Here is a 20440-nt window from a genome sequence, read left to right on the forward strand (position 1 = left end):
TTATTATCACCTTATCAAACGAAGGAAACTTTCCGACCTTAGGCAGTTTTAATAGGTGATTATTAAGAGATGTTTCCCTGAGCTCTGTGCCTCATGCATGCATTGGTAATCTCAGACGATGTGAAACTCCTATCTACCCGTATAGAAACTAGGTCCCTGTGACGTCACGCGGAGTGGCATCGCATGGGCGCCAATCTAGCCTTTTTCAAATGCGGTTAAAATTGACCATTGACATTCGTCTAAACTGAGGTTTGTAAAACCAAATAACTTGTATATTATGAATACACTAATGGTGGGTAACGAATCGCAATCAATGCCTTTCGTTTACTTTGATGAAGGAAACTACCCTATTCAGGCAAATCCAATCACAGAGCCAAAGGGGACAAATATGTGATACGGAAATTGCCGACCGATTTTTTAGAGCTTGTGATAAAGCATCCCCGAATCTTACTTTAAAGCAGGTTAATGAATTCACGTGGCCAGGAACCAAAGTGGAGTAGATTAAGTTCCTCGAAGCGATGGCTTGAATTTGAATACGACCAATTTCCGGGAAGTATTGATCTTTGTACTTGAGCATGATTGCATCCAATATAAAGTGACTATTCTTTGACGCACACAGTTCAATAGCTTTAGGATCCGCTTCGTTGATTTCAATCAAGGACTTTGTGACGATCGACGTACGCTTTGCGCGAGGCAAGCAAATTTGGTTCTGTAAATTATTTTCGAAGCCCCTCTATTAAGAGGAGTGCATGTGCTTTGATAGATCTAGTTCATTCTTTACCGTGAGAGGGATATCAGGGGGGAAAATACGTTTCCTGGACAAAGCGATTTCACTGGAAATTTTCCATCGCTCCGATGGGATCAAAATATAAAACTTGTTAATCACGATCTACATCAGTTCCTCTTCCTTTGGCGCGGGTGAACTTTCTTCGAAATTCCAGTGGGTCAGCCACGCTCGAAATTGGCTCGTCAGCTCTGACACATACATTAACATCTCCCACAGGCTTTTATGTAGAAATAACGTTATCCATTATGAATAAAAGAATATTGGTGACCTAAGCTAGGAGATTAGTTAACTCGGCGATAATTTAAAAGCAAAAATGGATTAGGTTGCTTTTAACGCACCAGTGTATGCATTTTTATACTTTGATAGTTAAAATTTCATCCTGCAAACGCAATACTCAATAAACAAAATAACCGGAGTCAAGAATAAGGCTAATTACTTCAACCTATTTCCGAAAGAAAACATAGATTACGATATAGAATATCACATGAGAATAGTCTCTTCATTTATTCTGAAGTGAATTCTAATCTCTTATCTGATTTATATTGATTGATGATTTGACTGTTTAGGTTTTGCAACATTAAAAATTCTTTCTCTTTTCTTTAATTTGATATTTATTGAAGCCACACTCTAGATATTTCAGGGGAGCCACCGTGAAAACGAAACGCTTTGAACAATTCGAAATTTAACTTGAGAAAAAACATGGTGAGGGTTTTATCCAGGAAGAGACATTGCCATAAAATCTATTGTAATAAATACAAAATGGAGTTTCTCCTCTCAAGGCTATTGATTACCAAAAGATAACTTTATTTTCTCGTTTTCTTTGCCTCACTCCTTAGCGACGGCGATATTTTGAAAGAATAACAATGGTGTTCACCTGCGTGGATCGCAATGTCATCATAATGGACACAAAGGCTATGGATAAAAGAAGCCGGGTGCCTCAAAGGAACAGGAAAACTTTCTAAGAAAGTTTCTACACCTATTCAGAAAGTAAATGTGCACTTGCCGGAGCTAAATGATCATACGATGCTTTCTTCTGAGTCTTTTCCTTCTAAACATTTTATAAAAATTATTTTACTGAATTGAGTTTCGTTCATCAAACCTTCTGCTTGCCTTTACGAATATGATTTTGCTTTTTTTTGCAATATCAAATACTGAATTTCATTATATTATTTATTTGCATGACAATTTTTGCTTACTGCATTGCATTACGGTTTTATTCTGTGGGTTCCTCGGGTCATTACTTATTTTCTTTTGCAGTTCCATTCATCTTTTCAATTAGATTATGTTTTATACCATTTTAGTTTTAAACTTAAAACTTATTATCTTGCTATTTACAGTACGATATATTTTTTTGTTTTTCCACTATTTTTTTAAAATTTCAATAGTCATTTTAATGAAACAGTGCGTCATGTAAAGCGTAAGTAAAGCCATTTCCTCCCAATAGCATTACCACATCTACCTCGGCAAGCCTACCCATGTCTCTAACACTATAATTAACATCATGTTTATAACAGAAATAAAAAGAATGAAATCATCCACGACTTTTCCCTGCTCATTTGCTTGCTCGCGGAGGCCTTCATAAAAGCTATCATCGCTTTTCCGGTGCTGTTCCGCACAAAGGAAGTCGCGTGTTTCCGAGATGGTATCCCTGTTGACGCAATCTCAGTGATGCCCCTGATGTCCTCACAATTAATGTAATCCATCCGTGAGCCGTGTTTCATCACTTAAGGGTCTCCGAAACGCTTTTAAAAATTCTATGCAGATTTTTCCCTGATAGAAAGAACCGGATGATATAATGGTAAACATATCCAGCGGAATGGAAAAAAATACTCGAGTGCCAGAGAGGGTCGTCGCGTGTGGGATGAAGGTCGAGGGTAACTCCCCTCCGAGATGCACATGGCAAATTATCTCTTTCGACAGAGACTCTTATGTAATTAGAGCCGAGCCGTGCGCGCGTCGAGCCGAGCACTCACTCCATCACTCGCTCCTCTGTTGCGCTGCGCCACGGAGGGACGCGGGTTGTCGTGTACAGACCGCGTGGGCGACCACTCTGGCGTGCTCGGCCCAACCGAGCCGCAGTTCAAACACGCCAGAGCTCCCGGCAGAGATTTTTCAAGTGCTTCCCAGACATGCGTTGAAGGATAGCCGGCGGCGGGAGATGGCAAGTTGCGCGGCGCTCAGGGCGAGGTACTTCGAGGATCGGTTGAGACGACGACGCCACCGAACGACGCCGCACCGGTGAGTGAAAGATAAACTGCAATTCCACGAACAGCCATACGCTGTTTTTCCCATCTGTGATAATGTTTATTACTCCATATTATTCACAAACAAAGACATAAACAAAATATCAGGAGTTCTCTGCATTCTATTCGGGTTTTCACCGCGTCCGTTGTGTTTTAGCGACAACAGTTTCGCTGACTGCAATGTCAGTGAAAGTGTTGTCGCTAAAACACAACGGACGCGGTGAAAACCCGAATAGAATGCAGAGAACATCTAATCAAGGCCGCGAAAATCTTCGAGCCTAAAATATCAGGAGTTTTTGGTAACCTAGAAGGCCTATGTTTAGATTACAATCAATGTGTAATATTATTCCATTTATTTGTTTAAATAGCGGAAAAAAGAACATGTACCGACATTAACAAAAATTATATACTTGACCAAATATAGTCATCAAATTTGAATTGGCAAAGCATTTCTTTCACGATATCTTCATCCAAATATTTTCCATGGCGCAGCTGCCGTCTACGAACCGCTTTATTCCTAAATATTTCTTCGTTTTGAAGACCACAGAAATTTTAATGAACGCTCATTTCGTCCTGATCCTGCCTCTTATCATTGTTTTCATATGGGCATAGCTCGAATGCGAAGCGTCGATATTATTAAAGAAATAGCCACGAATCAAGAAGCGACGTCCCATTTCGGAGTCACCCACAAGGGCACACAAAATCTGAAAATTCGACGGAGGAAAAGTCAATTTCCTTGACTGTGAATCTAACCCGTACTTCCCTTATTCGCGCAAGGCTCTCAAAACAAATACGTAAAGGAAAAAAATCCCTTAGTATATCAAGTGGTAGAATACTTAGTGCGAAGAAGGAAAGTACTCGTTCGAATCCAGGCTAAGGGAAATGATTTTTACTATGTGAAACTTTATGTGATAGGATTAATGACGGCTTAATAATACTACGTACGAGTTGTGAAAACCATTGAAAATAACACAGTTGGCTTGAATGACAGTCGTGGGAAAAATTACTAACTCGTTGTTACTCTGCGTTGTTACAACATCATGACGAAATTCAACATAGTTGATCAAGCTAGGATGCAATCATTAAAATGCGGATACTTGTGTTTTCCCAAAAGCTTGTGAATGCTCGCAGTAAAGTTTTCTCGGGTTTCGCACCGGGTCAGGTCTTCCATGTCTCCTTCCAACGTTTAGGTGAGCAACTCACCCGCCGTCTTCAGGGATTCAGGAATCCGATGAAGTCACTGCGAAGCTTAGGGGTGATGTAACTCCTTACCGCAAGCACAAAGTTCTTTGTTGGAATCTAATAAAAATTACTGGCCCAGCTTCAAAACCACAGGGTATTGGCAGCTTCGGAATAAACTAGGGTCAATAAAAATCTCCACTGGAAATTGGAACTTGACATCATTAAAAATGAAAACATTCAAAAGGGAGATTATTGACGCCGAGAAGGTAGTTAGTTTACTTCGAGTACAAATATTTACAATATGATGCAAAAAAGGAAATAAATCAGGTGCCATAATTGGTCAGTAACGTAAAAAAATCCAATGTAAAAAATGGTCAACAGCAGAATCCTCTACTGTAATATTCGCGTTAAAAACCCACAACGTCGCTGGAATGCAATGCTAACCCCATACCATGTTATTTCTCCACGCTGGCAATTTTCGAGGAGCAACTTTAAAACGACGCATCTCAGTGAAGGCGATCGTTGCAGAATGAACTGTTTCCAGCCGTCACTCTTAGCCGCTTAGGAATTTAGAGAACCTCGCTCCCCGGCTCCCCGATGCGCAATTGAATCTTCTCCGAGGGTCTTGGGGGACGCGGGAGAAATCTTACAACCGTAAATACGATAAAAACGAATCGATAGGCGCGTGCAGAAATAAGGCCGCGGAGTGCGCCTTGTGCGGAACCTTGAATACGGGCAGGTATGCTTCCCCGTCGGGGGAGAACGTCACCCACTGCTCCCGTGACCCATTCACACGTGCGGAATGCGGCAATGCGGTTGAGGTGTGTGCACAGCGAGGCGACCCGTCGCGTGGCGAGACCAAGTCTTTGTTTCTTTTTTTTTTTCAAGTCGCGAGTCATATTGTCGGCGGGACGAGCGCTCAGAACTTGCTCGGTCTCCCCATTAAGTTGATGTCTCCTAGCTTTGTGTCCGTCCGGCGGCTAGACTGGCATGTGAGAATGTCCAAGACTGTGTTACTCCGAGTGGAATCCTACCATCATCGGCCGGGAGACGCGCCTATACGCGGATACGGCGGGAACACGACACCCTTGACGAGTGAAGATTGGCCAAGCAGTAGCATTTGCGAGGGATCTCGGTGAGGAACGTCCGATGAGGATCAGCGATAGCGTGAGTACATGATATTATTTTAAAAACGAACTACGTAACACTCTCATTTATTATCGCGTTAATAAATAAACAAATGACAAATTAAAATATAATACCGTTTGAATATAAATACCGATTCAATACTACATAGACTGAGAGGTTTTGTCACAATATCCCGTTTGTCAAAGAGACAAATACGTTGCTTAAAAATCCATTGATAAGGCCGATGTAAAAAGCCTACTTGAGCAGAACACAACTCAATAAAGGAGATTGTGAACTAGAAAACTTGTAGAACTTTCCGGCAGTAATTTTTACAATTAGAGACAGGCGTAGATTAAGTGCATTAGAGAAGGACTTTTAAAAACAAGATACCATTAGGTATGAGAATTTTCTCCAGCTTTAATTATATAACCGTCATGAATATACAGGGAATTATTTTTTATAGTGCATTAATATCTATTTTTGCAATTGGTGTAATGGTGTAATTACCATGACCCTATTTAAGCCGTGAGAATTGGGTTGATATGTATTATTAAAAATTAATGAAGCCAGATTACATTCTCTATGAGTCTGTAATTTCTTGAATTCATATACGGTTAAGAACTAAAAACAAATTCCAATCATTAGACTAAGTTTTCAAGGACCACTTGGTATTGAAATACTTCAATACACTCTTAACTCTCTGCGTTAATTAAAATATCTCAGGTATGTTTACAAACTGAGCACCCAATTTATCTGCTAGGTCCGAATGCAAATTATTTTCCTTCAATAGTATCCTAGTTAGGCTGTAAAATATAATAGACTGGGTTTGGCATCATAAAAATAAATTGATAATTCCATGTACGCGACCTTCTTATAATATTGCATTTCATTTGAATAAAAATAAAATAGAAGTAAAAATATTATACCCTCCCAATAAAACAGAGGGTCAATATTACTTAGGCGGAGTAGTTTTAAGTCACAGTATCCTAATATTTATACAGAGGAATAAGCTATTTGGTAACGCATTGATTATATATGAAAAGAAGCTATTTGCGTAGCAATTTTAGGAACGTCAATTCCAATCCTATCCAAACTCTGTTGGATTCATCGTGTCAATCACGGTGAGACCCCATTCTCACAACCCTTCTGAAAACACAACCCCTTCAGGGGATGGAAGGGTAAAAAAAATTCCATGGCCTGAAAACGAGCCTTACGATGCATTTTACCAGCCGCATAAACTCTCCGTGGTGTCACTGCTAGCATATCATCTTCATTTCCAAAAGCTCTTTATTTATTGATTAACTCAATTCCAGATTTATCTAATATCTCTTATTGAATATTAAAAAAAACAAAAACAATGAAATGCGATAAAATTCATCACTTTAAGTTTATATTGGCCAAATGAATTCTCCAAATGGATATTTTATGTTTTCAGAAGATATTTCGAGCGCAGGATAATTATTTATGAGCTTAGTCGTTACTTGGCAACTTTTAGCGTTACCATGCAATGATGTCATTATCGGGACCAATTCAACGCTGTGATAGGATGTAGATTTACCTCAAATTTTATCTGACGGAAATTTATCAATACATCAGTATTTTTATTCGGAAATTCCTTTCCATTCATGCAAGGCGGCTGATTGCTATGCATCATAAAAGACATTTCTATTATTAAATATTCAATAAGCGCGGATTAAGAGATTTTAATAAAGTAAATGAGGAAGTAAAGGGAATAATCAGATACCTAACTGAGGGGGTCTTCAAAGCTGTAAATAGTACCTATGCTCTTAGGGCCCTCTATGCAATAAAAGCAATATTATATTGCAACTATTTCGATGATAGCAGTCTGAGTGGGCAGTTAATTTTTCACAATGCATCCAGTTTAAAATCTAAGACCAACCTATCGTAAATAAAAAAAATCATAAGAGACGGTAGTAAAAATTCCTGGGACCCACAAGTTACTCCCTGGAGTGCCTTTCGGTCATCAGGCTCTGGTAATGGATAACTTGCGCCGCCTCAGCTACTCTCACCAAAATGCCTCAAGTGGTGAAATTGCAACGCCTCAAACCATTGACAGAAAAAATAAAAATCTCAAAATATTTGTGATGCTATCTCAGGCACTTGGTAAGCGGAATCAGAGAATGATATAGTGATTTTATTAAATGACAAATAGTCGACCTATCTGAAGTCGTCACTAAATGTACTGTCATTATTGCAAGTAGATATAAAATTTGCTTTACCCCAAATGATATTGTATTTAGGTTTTTCTAGTGAGGCACGAATTACTTTTGATGATCGTTTGCCGTCTTCAAACGCCATTGCCCACAAAACGAACTGATATGCTCGATTAGCCTCCCTGGTCGCTGATTCAGGGAAATTTCATACGCTGTTTAGAGCAGCCACCAACCGATGAATTTCTCAGTCTTCTCCAAAATGTCACGTGCTGCTTTGCTTGATTACACGACATATTATCTATTTCGAGGCGCGTTCTGCATATCAGCAACAACTCCCCCCTTTGCCGAAACATTATTCCTGCCCATCAACTCCGCAACAATTCTCGCAATATTCCTGGACACGAGACGATATTTTGGTCCGCCCTGCTCAAGACGTGCACTCCCAGTTGATGGTCCCGCCTCTTAAGTTCACGGAGCAGCCTTGCTATCAGCGACATCTGTCTCCGTTGTGCAAATTTGTGTCCGCGGCGATCACGCACTGCTGGCGCTTCGCGGGCCTGCTTGTTCCCGCCAACAGAGAGAACCGCCCCCCCCTTACCCCCCCCCCCCGCCACTTCCCCTCTCGCGAGCATCAACAAACCAGGAGGGAGATAACAAGGCAGCACCGCGCTTCGTCTATCTCGACTCTTTCCAAGTGCAGACCTCCCCTCAAGTCCTCCAGCAGACACCCACACGCCACGGCCTCTGGGAAAATGATATCGCCCACACTTGCCTTTTTCTTCCTGCACAGCGCAGACCCCTAAGTTGTTTTTCTCCCAGTGCACTTCCCCAAAAGCTCCTACGAACCCTTGTGAAGCAAGTATACACGTTGTGAGTCAGTTTACGGCAGTGCTTGAAGCCAACTTGGGTCTCTGACGAGAGGATGCAGCGGGATTGTAATTAGCTGGCCAGTGAGTGACGACGAAGCCTAAAAAAGCTATCCTCTTACGTCACAGTGGCAGTAACCGGCAGCGCATCTCTCATCGTGAGGAACCGCCAACACGTTCCGCTACTGGCTGCCCATCATTCCTAGACTGACTTCCGGCAACAAAGCACTTAATCAGACCGTCGAGAGGAAGAGGGTGAGTGCCTATGCGGTGATAAGCAGAAACAACACAAGTGTAGTTCAAGTGTGCAAAGAGTTAATCGTAGCTTCATTACAATGCTCAAGATTAACTGGATATAATTTTCCCCCTCGTCCAAAGAATCTTTTTCCACCATATGTCCTATTCAATTCCAAATAAAGTTAGGAAGAATGTCAGTAAGGGGGATGACGTAGGGAAAAAGTAAACATCGCGTAAATGAGAAAGTGATGGTGGCCTTGAAAATTGAGCCCTTAATTAAACGTACACAATGAAACAAACTTCAACAAGTGCGTACATAAGTATGCAAAAGCTGGCAGACCATTTCTAGTTTATTTTATTAGTTTAGGTAATATTTTTAACTTTATTTCGCAGGGAATAATTGAATCGTTTCCAAATCACCACGAGGAAGTGGTTTGATTTAATTTTCTTTTTAGTATTCATACTCTATATACCGTTTATATTGTTTCATTGGCATGTAACCAAAGAAAATGTTTTCCATACCTCAGCAGTACTCCTTTTGGCAAATGAAGACTAATTATCAATGGTTCATTTGTGCCCTAAAAAATGATGAAGCGTGAAAATTATTGTTGTACATTACCCGAGTCATGTCTATGATTCTTTGCTAAGTAAATAAGTATAAGGCAAATATATTAATAGGGTGTTATTCCTAAAGTAAGCACTCTAACATTTGAAAACAAGGCGGAAAAAATTATGCTACGCCATGAATTAGTGGACTCTTCACCATTCCGATCAGTGAATTAAATAATAAACTTAGGTCGAGAACTAGTCATTGATTAATCGACAGCTCTATCCACTACGTGGCAATATTCCCTGAGAAATTAATCAATAGCGATGGCAATAACACAGCGTGAATCGATAGGTATGCACCGACAACTATGGAAATGAACCAGACAGTCATTTCATGCATTTCGAGACGAAGCAATCATAAAATTAAAGACGATTGGTAAACCAACTGAACCTAAAAATTGAAATGTTAGAATTTTCTATCAGGAAATAGTATTGCGCCTTTCTTAGGACACAGTTCAATAAAAATACTACTTTATGTTAACAAAAAGCTAGATTTACGTTTGGCTGCAAAGCATCTTATCAAATCATCGAAAGGAAAAGGTTGAGTGTCTACGGAGTAAGAAGCAGAAAACATCAACACAAGGGTACTTAAAGTAAATCGTAGCGTCATTACATGTAATCAAAATAAATTTATAACGATGTGCCTGATAAGCAAGAGAATTTCCTGCTAACTTTGTCCTCTTAGAGAAATAACTAAAACCGAGAAAAATTGGCATGAATACGGGAAATGCTCTGGTAACTTTCAATCCTCAACTTCTCTATTTCATTATTCCTCCTTATTCAAAATAAATATATTCAGTCACCAACTCTGAAGTTCCATTGGTTGTCATATTTTTTTAATCGTATGAAGGCAAATGTCTGTTGGCAGCGCTCATTACATCATAATTGTTCAGCGATATAAATTTATAACCAATCTCGCACGCTCACAGCCAAAAATATACCCAAGCTAATCGTAAGACACAGTTTACTCGGGGGAGCTATAAATAATTGGCGGATTTCACTCAAGTACGTGATTTAATTGTTATATCACAGATACCGAACGAGCTATATCGCCATGAAGTTGGATGGTAAAGCATGGGGGACTCAGGGAATAATTAACTCTTTCACGCAGTATTGATTACTACGAGAGAGAATTAATCCCATGTTCCGATCTTCCAGTTCACCGTTTCGTAACACCAGTGGTCGCTCAAGTCTTGCATAATTCACGCAGGGCCTCCGGTGTGCTTTCATGCATCCCTCTGTCGGTCGAATTTCAAGGATTGACAACCGAGCTCAGGCCTCGCAGATGCTTACTCCCGCAGGGCTTACCTGCTTTTAAACAACTTGTTGACCATCATTTACGGATGGGATGGTCACACTTGCGAGGGGGACTGGCAGAGCATTTTTGAAGGACCTGAAATCCTTGGATTCGCCATCAAATCACAGAAAAATGAAGGAATGAAAAGGGCTGTGAAATGCGCACATCATACGGTAATTTCAGGAGAAACTAAGATGAACGATGAGTGAAATATGCATTAGTAAGCGCTATGACTATCCTATATTGATCTCGAATGGCCTATCACCGAATCAGCTGCAAATATCTGGCAAGTGAAAGAAGCGCCAACGTTTTCCGGTGTACGCGAGAAAAACGATAAAAAAAGGCAGTTAAACGATAAAAATAGGCAGACATTCTTTCGTGGTGACAAAATTTAGTATGAAATCTTTAATTGGTTGATATAGCGTGGTAAAAATATTTCATTCCAAGGGAAAAAACTACGAGGATTAACTACAAGTAAAAGCATAACAAGATTCTGCGAATAGATAGCGTATGGAACTCCAGGAAATGACATTTTATCATGAGGCAAGAAGTATAAGAGGGAAATAAAATGGAGTTCAGATGACAGAAGGCGGTTATTTACAAGATATTTAGAATGAGCGGGATGAAAATATATTGCGGATAGAGATTAAGAATACCAATCAATCCCGAATTTTCTCTTTTTCAGGACTACTAGTTCCAAACTTCACACTATTATATTGTAATTTTCAGGGTACATAGCGTAGACTCTGGTCAGCATTACTTTAATAAAAGTTTACCTAAGGGGAAATACTGTGCTGAAATTTTCATGCTCGAGGTATTACATGTTAATGTTTTCTAAAAAATTCAAGATGATTGCGTAAGAACTAATTACGATAAGAAATGTGGCGAGTCTGATATTTGATCTTAAGGGTGCTGTGCACGCATGTATTGCATAGGCGACAAAAGATTGTTTTTCAAATAACGTATTCTATGAGGGTAGTAAAATTGAAGATGTAAAATACATGTGTGTATATTAACTAGTACTTCTCAAACGCAGGGCTGTTAATAGTTCGAGAAAGGTTTATGATATATGACTCCTACATCAGTGGCGCCGACTCCATGGGGCTTGAGGGGGCCCGAGCCCCCTCAAAAATTCGTTATGGGTGTGAGGAAAAAATGTGTCAGGCTTGTCGATTGTCCCCGGAGTGTTCCATTCCTTTCCTTTCCCTGGAGGCGTCGGCGGGCTCCGATCGCGACGGCGCCTCTTTCCTTTTTCCTTCCTCTCCAGCCCCTCCCCGGGTGTCCTGGCGTATAAGCCTCCGGCTTGGTTCCGGGCCCCGGTGCGTTGTACCCTTAGCAGGGTTCGCCTTGAACCCTCAGAATTCTTGTCCCCGGAGTGTATCTAGCGATTTGATTGATGGATTTTTCTTCCTTATAGGAAAACCCACTAAAATCGCTGGCATATTAATTGCGTAAGCTTGGTTTCGCTTATAGTAGGGCCCTCTTCGCTTCTATAGCGTTGAGGTGTCGTTCCCTCGTCCCGTCCCTTCCTTCCCTCTCCCTTCCCAGAGGCGTCGACGGGCTCCTATCGCGACGGCGCCTCTATCCTTTTCCCTTCCTTTCCTCCCCCTCCCCGGGTGTCTGGGCGTATAAGCCACTGGCTTGGTTCCCGGCCCCGGTGCGTTGTATCCTTCGAAGGGTTCACCTAGAACCCTCAAACTCTTCGTCCCCGGAGTGTCCAGATATCGAGAGTCGAGTTATCAGGGCTCTAATGTTGATCATACGACTCTTCTAAAATTCTTAAAAAACTTAAAATCATTACTTATAAACTTTCCCGGGGCAAGATCCCCGGTTTGGGCCCCCCCAAATATTTTATGTAAGTCGGTATCCCTGTCCTACATGCAGTATTAGACCAAGAATTTAAGTTCTAATCGAAGAGCTAGTCAGCTACGGAAGCCTTGACATCAGGAAATGGTAACAGGTAAGGATAATGAGAGGTCTTTAAAATAGCAAATATTCATTTTTTAATAGAATATTTAAACGGATTATGAAAAGCGCTCTCCGAAGCTGGTGCGTGGCTCATGTGGGTTTAAGAGCGTAGTAATAAAATAAATCCATTTTGAGCACCACTAAAGTTACAAACAAAGACGGAAATCTTTCAGCTGGATCGCAAAAAAATGCTCCCTGGAATCCTGAATGGCATACGGAAATGATGAAATTAATGGGTTCTCTGAAGGATTTGCGTGAGCGACAAACGTTAAAATTTATCTTTGTCCCATCTCCCCTTTCTCCATTTCCACCGACCGATTGACCAGCTGCGGCCCAGCGACTGTTTTGAAATACCCACTCCATTCATAATCACGCGCTTTCGCGGTTTTGTCCTCATCCTTTGTGGGAAAATCTGGTAACAAGCTCCCAATTGAACAGAAACTAACATGATGGCGTTTATTGAGGTTTATTGAATGAGTAAAAATATTTTTCTTCCCCCTGTATTTTTAAATGAAGTACCTATCTACTCACGTCTGTGCAACACTTCATTCCCGATCGCACGGTAGAATAGAACGCACATTGATTATCCAAATACAATTCATATATTTGACATACCTACAGTAAATAGGAAGTGAGTGGCATACAAAATGAAGGGAAACGCGATATATCTTACGAAACATATCTTACGAGAGACCGAAATCCCAGAAGCGAAATTTAGATTACCTGAGACGCGAAAAATTAAAAATTTGCGAAATCCTGCAGATGAATCAAATTTTACATAAAATTTACACTAAATAAATTAGCACTGTTTAAACGGTATTCGTGGCCATGGCATAAAGAAGGATTTTCATGAGACATCAACATATATAAATCAGAATAACTCCGTTGAAACAGCCGCTAGGAGAGATAGGAGCTGTTCATAGATACTATAAATAAATATGAAGAACGTAATAAAATTAATGAGAGAGGTAAAGCTCTGTGAAACGTTTCTAAGAAAAATTAATTTAAAAAATACCATTCTAGGGCTATAAAAATTTTTACTGTTACAAAAACCATTTAGTAAATCAATTAACACAATAGAAAATAACTAATTTTTCACAAAATTTAAAATTGAGAATTATTTCAAGATTCATGAATTCCTTGAATGCTCGCACTGCATTAAAATATCCTGCGTCGAAATAATCTGGGCACTAAAATTTGTCATCATCATTAGTCGTCAATCCAAGAGTCATTAGTCATCGATCAGTAAGATTGGTTTGACGCAGCTGTTCAATAAGCTGTCCAATGTAACTCATTCGGGGCCGTCCCTTGCCCTTCTTCCCTTCCACATGCCCTTCAACGATTGTCTTCATCAGGCCATCATCCCTCAAAATGTGGCCAACTCAGTAGTCCCGTCTTCTGCTTAAGGTTTTTAGGAGTCTTCTCTTATCTCCCACTCTTCTGAGCACTTCCTCGTTACTCACACGCTCAATCTATTTTATCTTCGACATTCTTCGGTAGCACCACATTTCGAATGCTTCTACTCTTGACTTCTCTGCTGCTGTCAACGTCCAAGTCTCGCTTCCATTGAGGTACTCCATATGTAGCATCTGATGAATTGTTTCCTTACTTCTATGCTTGTATTCTCAGCTGTAGGAAGATTCTACTTTTTGCAGAAATCCTTCTTTGCCTACGCTATTCTACTGTCTATTTATTTCTTGCTTCGTCCATTGTTAATTCGGCTTCCCAGGTAAGAAAACTCTTTCAACTCTTCAAGCATATGCTTCCCTAGGTAAATGTTTGTCTTACAATTAGCCTCCTCTATTTCGCTGCATACTAATATCTTAGTCTTCTTTTTGTTGATTTTCAGCTGATATCTGGCCATTGCCCTCTCCATATTTGTCAAAGTCTTCAAATCCTTCTCTGTCTCGGCTATGAGTGCTATGTCGTCAGCATATCGCAGCATACTAATTTCTTCTCAGTGGATATTGACACCCAAATCTTTCTCCTTGATTTCATTGATGGCTAACTCTATATAAACATTAAAAATTAAGGGGGAAAGTGCACATCATTGTCTCACACCTTTTCTTATTTTTTCTTCAGCACCGATGGGTCCACATTTGGTCACAGCTACTTGGTTTTTATACAAAATGTGAACAATAGGAGGGAACACTCAAAACTAAAAATTGGTTTTCGTTATTTAAAACCAAAAAGATATTAATGAAAAACACACGCCAAATTTCAGAGCTCAAATTCGATTTTTAACCGAGATTAGTAGCTTTAAAAGTCCGATAGGAGCTTCGGCAACGCCCACGATGCGAAACGTATTTCTATTGGCTGACGCCAGGTGACGTGTGAACCTCATTAATGTCGCGTGAGTAATGCTTGAAGAAGCCGTAAACATATTGGGTTCGAGGAAATAGTGGCCAAAGGTTTATCATGGCGAAACATAACGTAAATTTTGTTCTGGCTGATTCCCTAAATGTACTGACATTATCAACCGAGACTCTAAACAGTTTATTTATCTTCAAACATTTCAATGAAATGAAACGAAATTCGGGGTTCTCTCCGTTTCATTTAAGATTGGCATTAAAATTTCGTTGGAACAGCATTTTTAAAAGCAGAGGCCTCGCTTTGGTCAACTGTGTTCCAGATAATTCTTCAAGTCAGTTACGTTAGTACTATGAAAAATTGTAAACAAGTGTCATGAAAATGAAAGAGAAACTCAGAGAAGGGGACTTTTAAATGAAAATATCCGTAAGTTCACTTATATTTACATTTGAGTTACACGCACAGTCACTTTCAAAAGTTTGTGTCACCAATTCTGCTTCTCAAGGAAATTTAGTATACCATACTCTTTTTGCAGTTTTTAGCTCCGCTCCGCTAACATTCCGCTTGTGAGTGAATACACTCAAAGAGATAAATTATTTTATACTACAAATTTATCATTCCGCTTATATTAATGCAGGAGGTAATGATTATTTCGTATGCATTTACTGCATACTTGAACCGGTTTTCGCCCTTACTTTTTATACTTATTATTTGTACCGAGTATTTGTATTTTATACCGAGGTGGCCCAGTGGCCATCGATTTGAGCTATTGTAGTGAAGGTTGAGGGGTCGGGTCTGTCTTTCATAATTTTTTCAGCTCGTTCTCTCGTTTTCTTTCTTATTTATAGATTTTTTTTAATGGTAATTTCGCTGTCACTTCTCTTATGCTTTTATTAATGGTAATGCGGCTTTTTTAATTAGGAAAAATAATGGTGGATAAAATCATGGCGTTGGCGTTAACGTTCAGTTTTGAAGTCTGGCGAAAGGAGTCACACATTACATTGTATTATTACGCACTTATTCTGTTTCTATTAATGATAATTCAAACTATTTGCTAATATTCATTCAGTAAATATTTGCCTCCGGTTTCTAAGTCTTGTTGTAAGATTTGAAAAGTTGACCTTCACCGATGACACCATTCCAGTCACCTAAAACAATAAGGGTTTCTTCATCTCTTACCTGTTTGGTTACTTCCCTGTTATCATCGTAAGCGTCTTCAACTTCTTCATCATCGTAATCTGTGGTAGGCATGTACAACTGTACCACTACGGTATCTACCGGCTTAGTCTCTTACTTTACCATAACTATCCTTTCATTGTACTGTAGGAAGCTTTTCACAGGGATTCCGGTCATCAGCGCAAAGCTCAGCCGTGAGCAAAAATTTGTGTCCACCCTGATAAAGCAGTAACGTCTATCTTGCCATTAAAAATAAGATGCCCTTCACAGAGCCAATCCTCTGGGTCACGGCGCACAGTGGGGCGAAAACCGTTTTGGTCTGCCAAAACCCTAAAATTCATAATGTCCGGATTTTATTTAAATATTTTTTCTTAGGTATTATAATGTCAGGAGCAATGGAATCTGAAGAAATATTTCCGTTTAAATCATTAATGTAGAGACAGCAACCCTACAAACATGAGTGATGCAGAAATGCATCGCCAGCACGCGCAGATTTTGGTTTCATTCGTCAAGTTCTTCACGGCCACTGCTAAGTACCAGCAAAAAGTGTTTCCCTCCACGAGATAACCAATACTTGATGATCACTACCTTTAAATATCAGGCCCTAGTACTTCTAGAAAAAGTTATTTTTTGGGCCTTCATAACATGTGCTACAAGTTTCAGAATAACACAAAATGTCACTTGAGCTACAAAAAATGTCTAACGATGTCGGATCGATATATTACTTTGAATCAAATGTTTGTTATGTGCTCGAAGTGCCAGAAAAAAATTGGGTGCTGGTTCGCGCAGGTTTTTGAGATAATTGCTTTAGAGTGCAACTATGTATTACTTTGGTAAGCGCTCCGCGGCGCGCGCCGCGGTATAGGAAGCAACAAAACCTCTCACATATCGCCACCGAGAAGATTTTGTCCATTACTTTTTCGATGGTGATTGAGATAGGGCCAGTGGTAGTAGGGTTCTCCGGTGTTCTAAAACGTGCTCGTGGTTATGTTAACGATATCGAGGCATGAGTTATATAAGCTGTTGATGACGGAAAAACGTCTTCCATGGAAAGAACGTTACCAGCGTGTATATCTTCAATTGGATGAAGTATTTGGTTTTCCCAAAAACAATGTGATAGAGGAGAAAATGAAAAGGACGGTACGGCGGCTTTGTGGGGAAGTGCGAAAGAAATGGATGGAATCTCACCGCATTGAAAAGGACTTTCTTCGCTACCATGTAGATTAGCTGGATGCGAAAATTGTGATCAATATTCCTGGGACTACAAAAACGACCACAAAAACTTCAGGTATTTATAATATTTTCAACGTAATAATTTTGTATTTACATTCTAATTAAAATATTTTGATCGACATATTACTTGTACTGTTGCACACTATAATGTATTTGTATATTCAATCAAATTGCTGATTACATTTTTGCAGGCAGCGGTCGGCCAAGAAGAGGCTTTGAGGAGAGTAGCTACCGCAGTAAGATGAGAATGGTGGAGGAAATGACGGCAACTACGAGTACACCGGCCCAAACGTTTGCGACCGAAAAGGCTCTCCGTGCTCAAGGCAGGGATGCAGAGGCTGGACTGGTGAAAGAGGCTCTCCACTCTACTCCCACTCGAGCATCAAAAATAGCAAATGCTTGGAAAAAGTCTCAGTCGAAAGAGAGTAAGTTCATCCATCCATACTCCCCTGAAGAAGCCCTTTCTCTCATGATTGAAGCCGATTTGTCTCACAAATCATATCAAACCTTACGATCGCAGGCGATAGAAAGGGGATCAGATTTATATCCCTCTTATAAGAAGGTCCTTTTAGCCAAACATAAGTGTTATCCGTGCAACACTGCGTTCACAATCACTGAACGTAAGGCTGAAGTTAACGTACAGGCCTTACTTGACATTACTGTTTCCAGAATCGCCATGCTGCAAGCGGACGTTATGGAGCCCCTTTCTCCCATCGTTCTCCAAATTTTACATTTGATCTGCGAGTGGGGGCTTGATGGTAGCAGCTCCCAATCTATGTAAAAACAGGTCTCTAAAGACAACTTCATCGACAGTCATCTTATAATGACGTGTGTCGTCCCTCTTCAGTTGTACTACAAAGAAGACAATAGTGCAAAGGTAGTGGTGTGGCAGAATGTTCGCCCTTCATCTACAAGGTATTGCAGGATTTATAAGCTAGAGTTTAAAAAAGAAAATAAGGAAACAGTACTTTTTGAACAGCAAAACGTTCAGACACAAATTGATAAACTAGAACCTTCGAATGTTGTCATACCGAGTTGTGGTCCTATTCAAGTACGCCATGCAATGATAATGTCAATGATTGATGGTAAGGTATGCAACGCCATTACACACACTTCGTCTCAACGGTGCTGCCTTTGTGGCGCACTCCCCCGGGAAATGAACAGCATCGACAAAGTTCTGGAAAGGGGAGTTAATACAGAATCGTTTCGATATGGACTTTCAACTCTCCATGCCTATATTCGATTCTTTGAATGGCTTTTACACGTAAGGTACCGGTTAGAGACTCTAGAATGAAAAAAAACTACAGATACTAAAGATCTAATACAGAGAAGGAAAATTGAAATTCAAAAAAAGTTCAAGTCTGAGATGGGTCTTCTAGTAGACATCGTCAAGCAAGGTAGCGGCAATAGTAACGACGGAAATACTGCGCGTCGTTTCTTCCTGAACGCTTCAAATTCAGCCGCAGTAACTGAATTAGATGAGGAACTAATGAGCCGGTGTGACACAATCCTACGAACTCTCTCCTGTGGTTACGCTGTTTATTTGCAAGCATTCCAAGAGTATGCAATTCATACAGCTAGGCACTATTTCCGTCTCTACCCATGGTATCCAATGCTCGCATCAGTTCACCGAATATTAATTCATGGTTCGGATGTAATAGCAGTTGCACTTCTTCCCATAGAAGTGAAGAGGCTATGGAGGCGCGCAATAAAGATTTCAGGAGATTCCGGGAAAAAAGATTCAGAAAAACCTCCAGAGAAGATACTAATAGAGATCTTTTCAAAATTTTAATGGTATCGTCAGATCCACTTATCTCATCCTTGCGGCCATTACCTCCGAGAAAGAATGGAAGTCTAAAACCGGATGTCTGCGCTCTTTTTCAGATTGTTAGTAGATCTACAACGGACAGTGAAAGCGAAGACAGCGATTAATAAAAATTCAAAGTGAATCAAATTTTTTTCTGATACATGTTTAGGAATTTGTTTAGCGTTTAACTTGTTAATATTAGAATTTATTTTGAAAAAGGGTATTATCTGTATTAAGAAGTGATTGATTTGATATTTTACTTGAAATTTATGTGGTGTAAGCTACATTGGAAGTTGAATTTTTATATCTTAAACTATTAATTGTCTTGTAAAACAATATTTATAAAATTTATAAACATATAAATGTGATTATATATGTCCACGTGTTTTTCTCAAGGTTATTATATGATATTATTTCCGTTCTCAGTAAAAAAAACAATTAAAAGTTCAATGCAAATTTTTTAATTTGTTTATAATTTTTCCGCTTTTCCTTTCCTTAAAATTTTATTGCATATTCCTAATAACCAGCCCATAATATGCAATCATATGAATTTTTATGCAAATCAGACAAGTCCTTGATATTTTGCCGACTTTCTCCGAATTTGGCCCCACTGTGCGGCGCCTTCTGTAGTATCAACAGCGGGTAGGTCACAAAGGATATGGAGCGGAAGCCAAAATTTACTCGCTTTGCGGCCAATTAAGATTGAAACTTTGTTTGAAACTCTAACTCGAGATGAACTCAGGAAGCGAAGGGACGGAAAGTAGATAGGGCGACATTATTAATCACGAAAACGTACATTTAGAATCCAAAGATAGGATATTATCAAATATTGGCTGCATATATTATTCGAACTCATAATAATCATGTTTGTCTTAAATAACTGCCCAAGGGAATCTGAGGAACTTTTTATTGCCCTCTAACTGACGCCATATAAAGTACGTTACGATTAATATGCGTACAATATGGCGGTGGTTTTTTCGCAACTATCATTTCTACTGTTAGTTTACATGTAATATTAAGATAAAATGTAAAACAAAAGAAAATCTCGTAAAACATAATTTGATACAAAAGCTGAGACAGACCATGTCACTGGCTTACGTTCAGTGTCAATTGGCCATTTTTGTGAAGGGCCCAATACTTAACGCTGCAACCGATCTGATCTGAAATGATCTATAAATATAATTCACATGGAAAAATACGTATTCTTAATAATTATACGTTCCGAAGTGGTTCCGAATGTTTTATAGCAAGCACTGCTCTGGGTGATAACCTTCACTGTGCCATAGTAAGTAGGATACCATTGATAAATACTTTGGGATATTCAATTATTTTTCTTATTGAATTTTTTATTTCCGTTACCTCTTTGTCGGCCCACGACTACAATTATGCGTGAAATTTACGATAAATAAATGGCACACTATAT

At 39.6% G+C, this 20440-nt stretch overlaps 1 protein-coding gene across 4 annotated transcripts in view; it reads left to right on the plus strand.

Annotated features, from left to right (window-relative positions):
• The window catches only part of LOC124170484 (galactosylgalactosylxylosylprotein 3-beta-glucuronosyltransferase S-like), a 270427-nt gene that overhangs the window by 37086 nt on the left and 212901 nt on the right, over positions 1-20440 (plus strand). The window contains exon 1 of one of the 4 annotated variants that reach the window (XM_046549221.1): positions 2795-3025. The exons of 1 other annotated variant lie outside the window; for it this stretch is intronic. Coding sequence is in view for 1 of the 3 variants with exons in the window: in XM_046549218.1 (XP_046405174.1) it covers positions 5362-5379 (18 nt within the window). In the remaining 2 variants the exon portion in view is untranslated. Of the gene's footprint in view, positions 1-2794; positions 3026-5102; positions 5380-8262; positions 8636-20440 lie in introns of those variants that run through there. 2 more of the 4 variants (XM_046549218.1, XM_046549224.1) reach the window with 2 other exon arrangements.

Source organism: Ischnura elegans, chromosome X (assembly GCF_921293095.1).
Source record: "Ischnura elegans chromosome X, ioIscEleg1.1, whole genome shotgun sequence".
Lineage (NCBI taxonomy): Eukaryota > Metazoa > Arthropoda > Insecta > Odonata > Coenagrionidae > Ischnura > Ischnura elegans.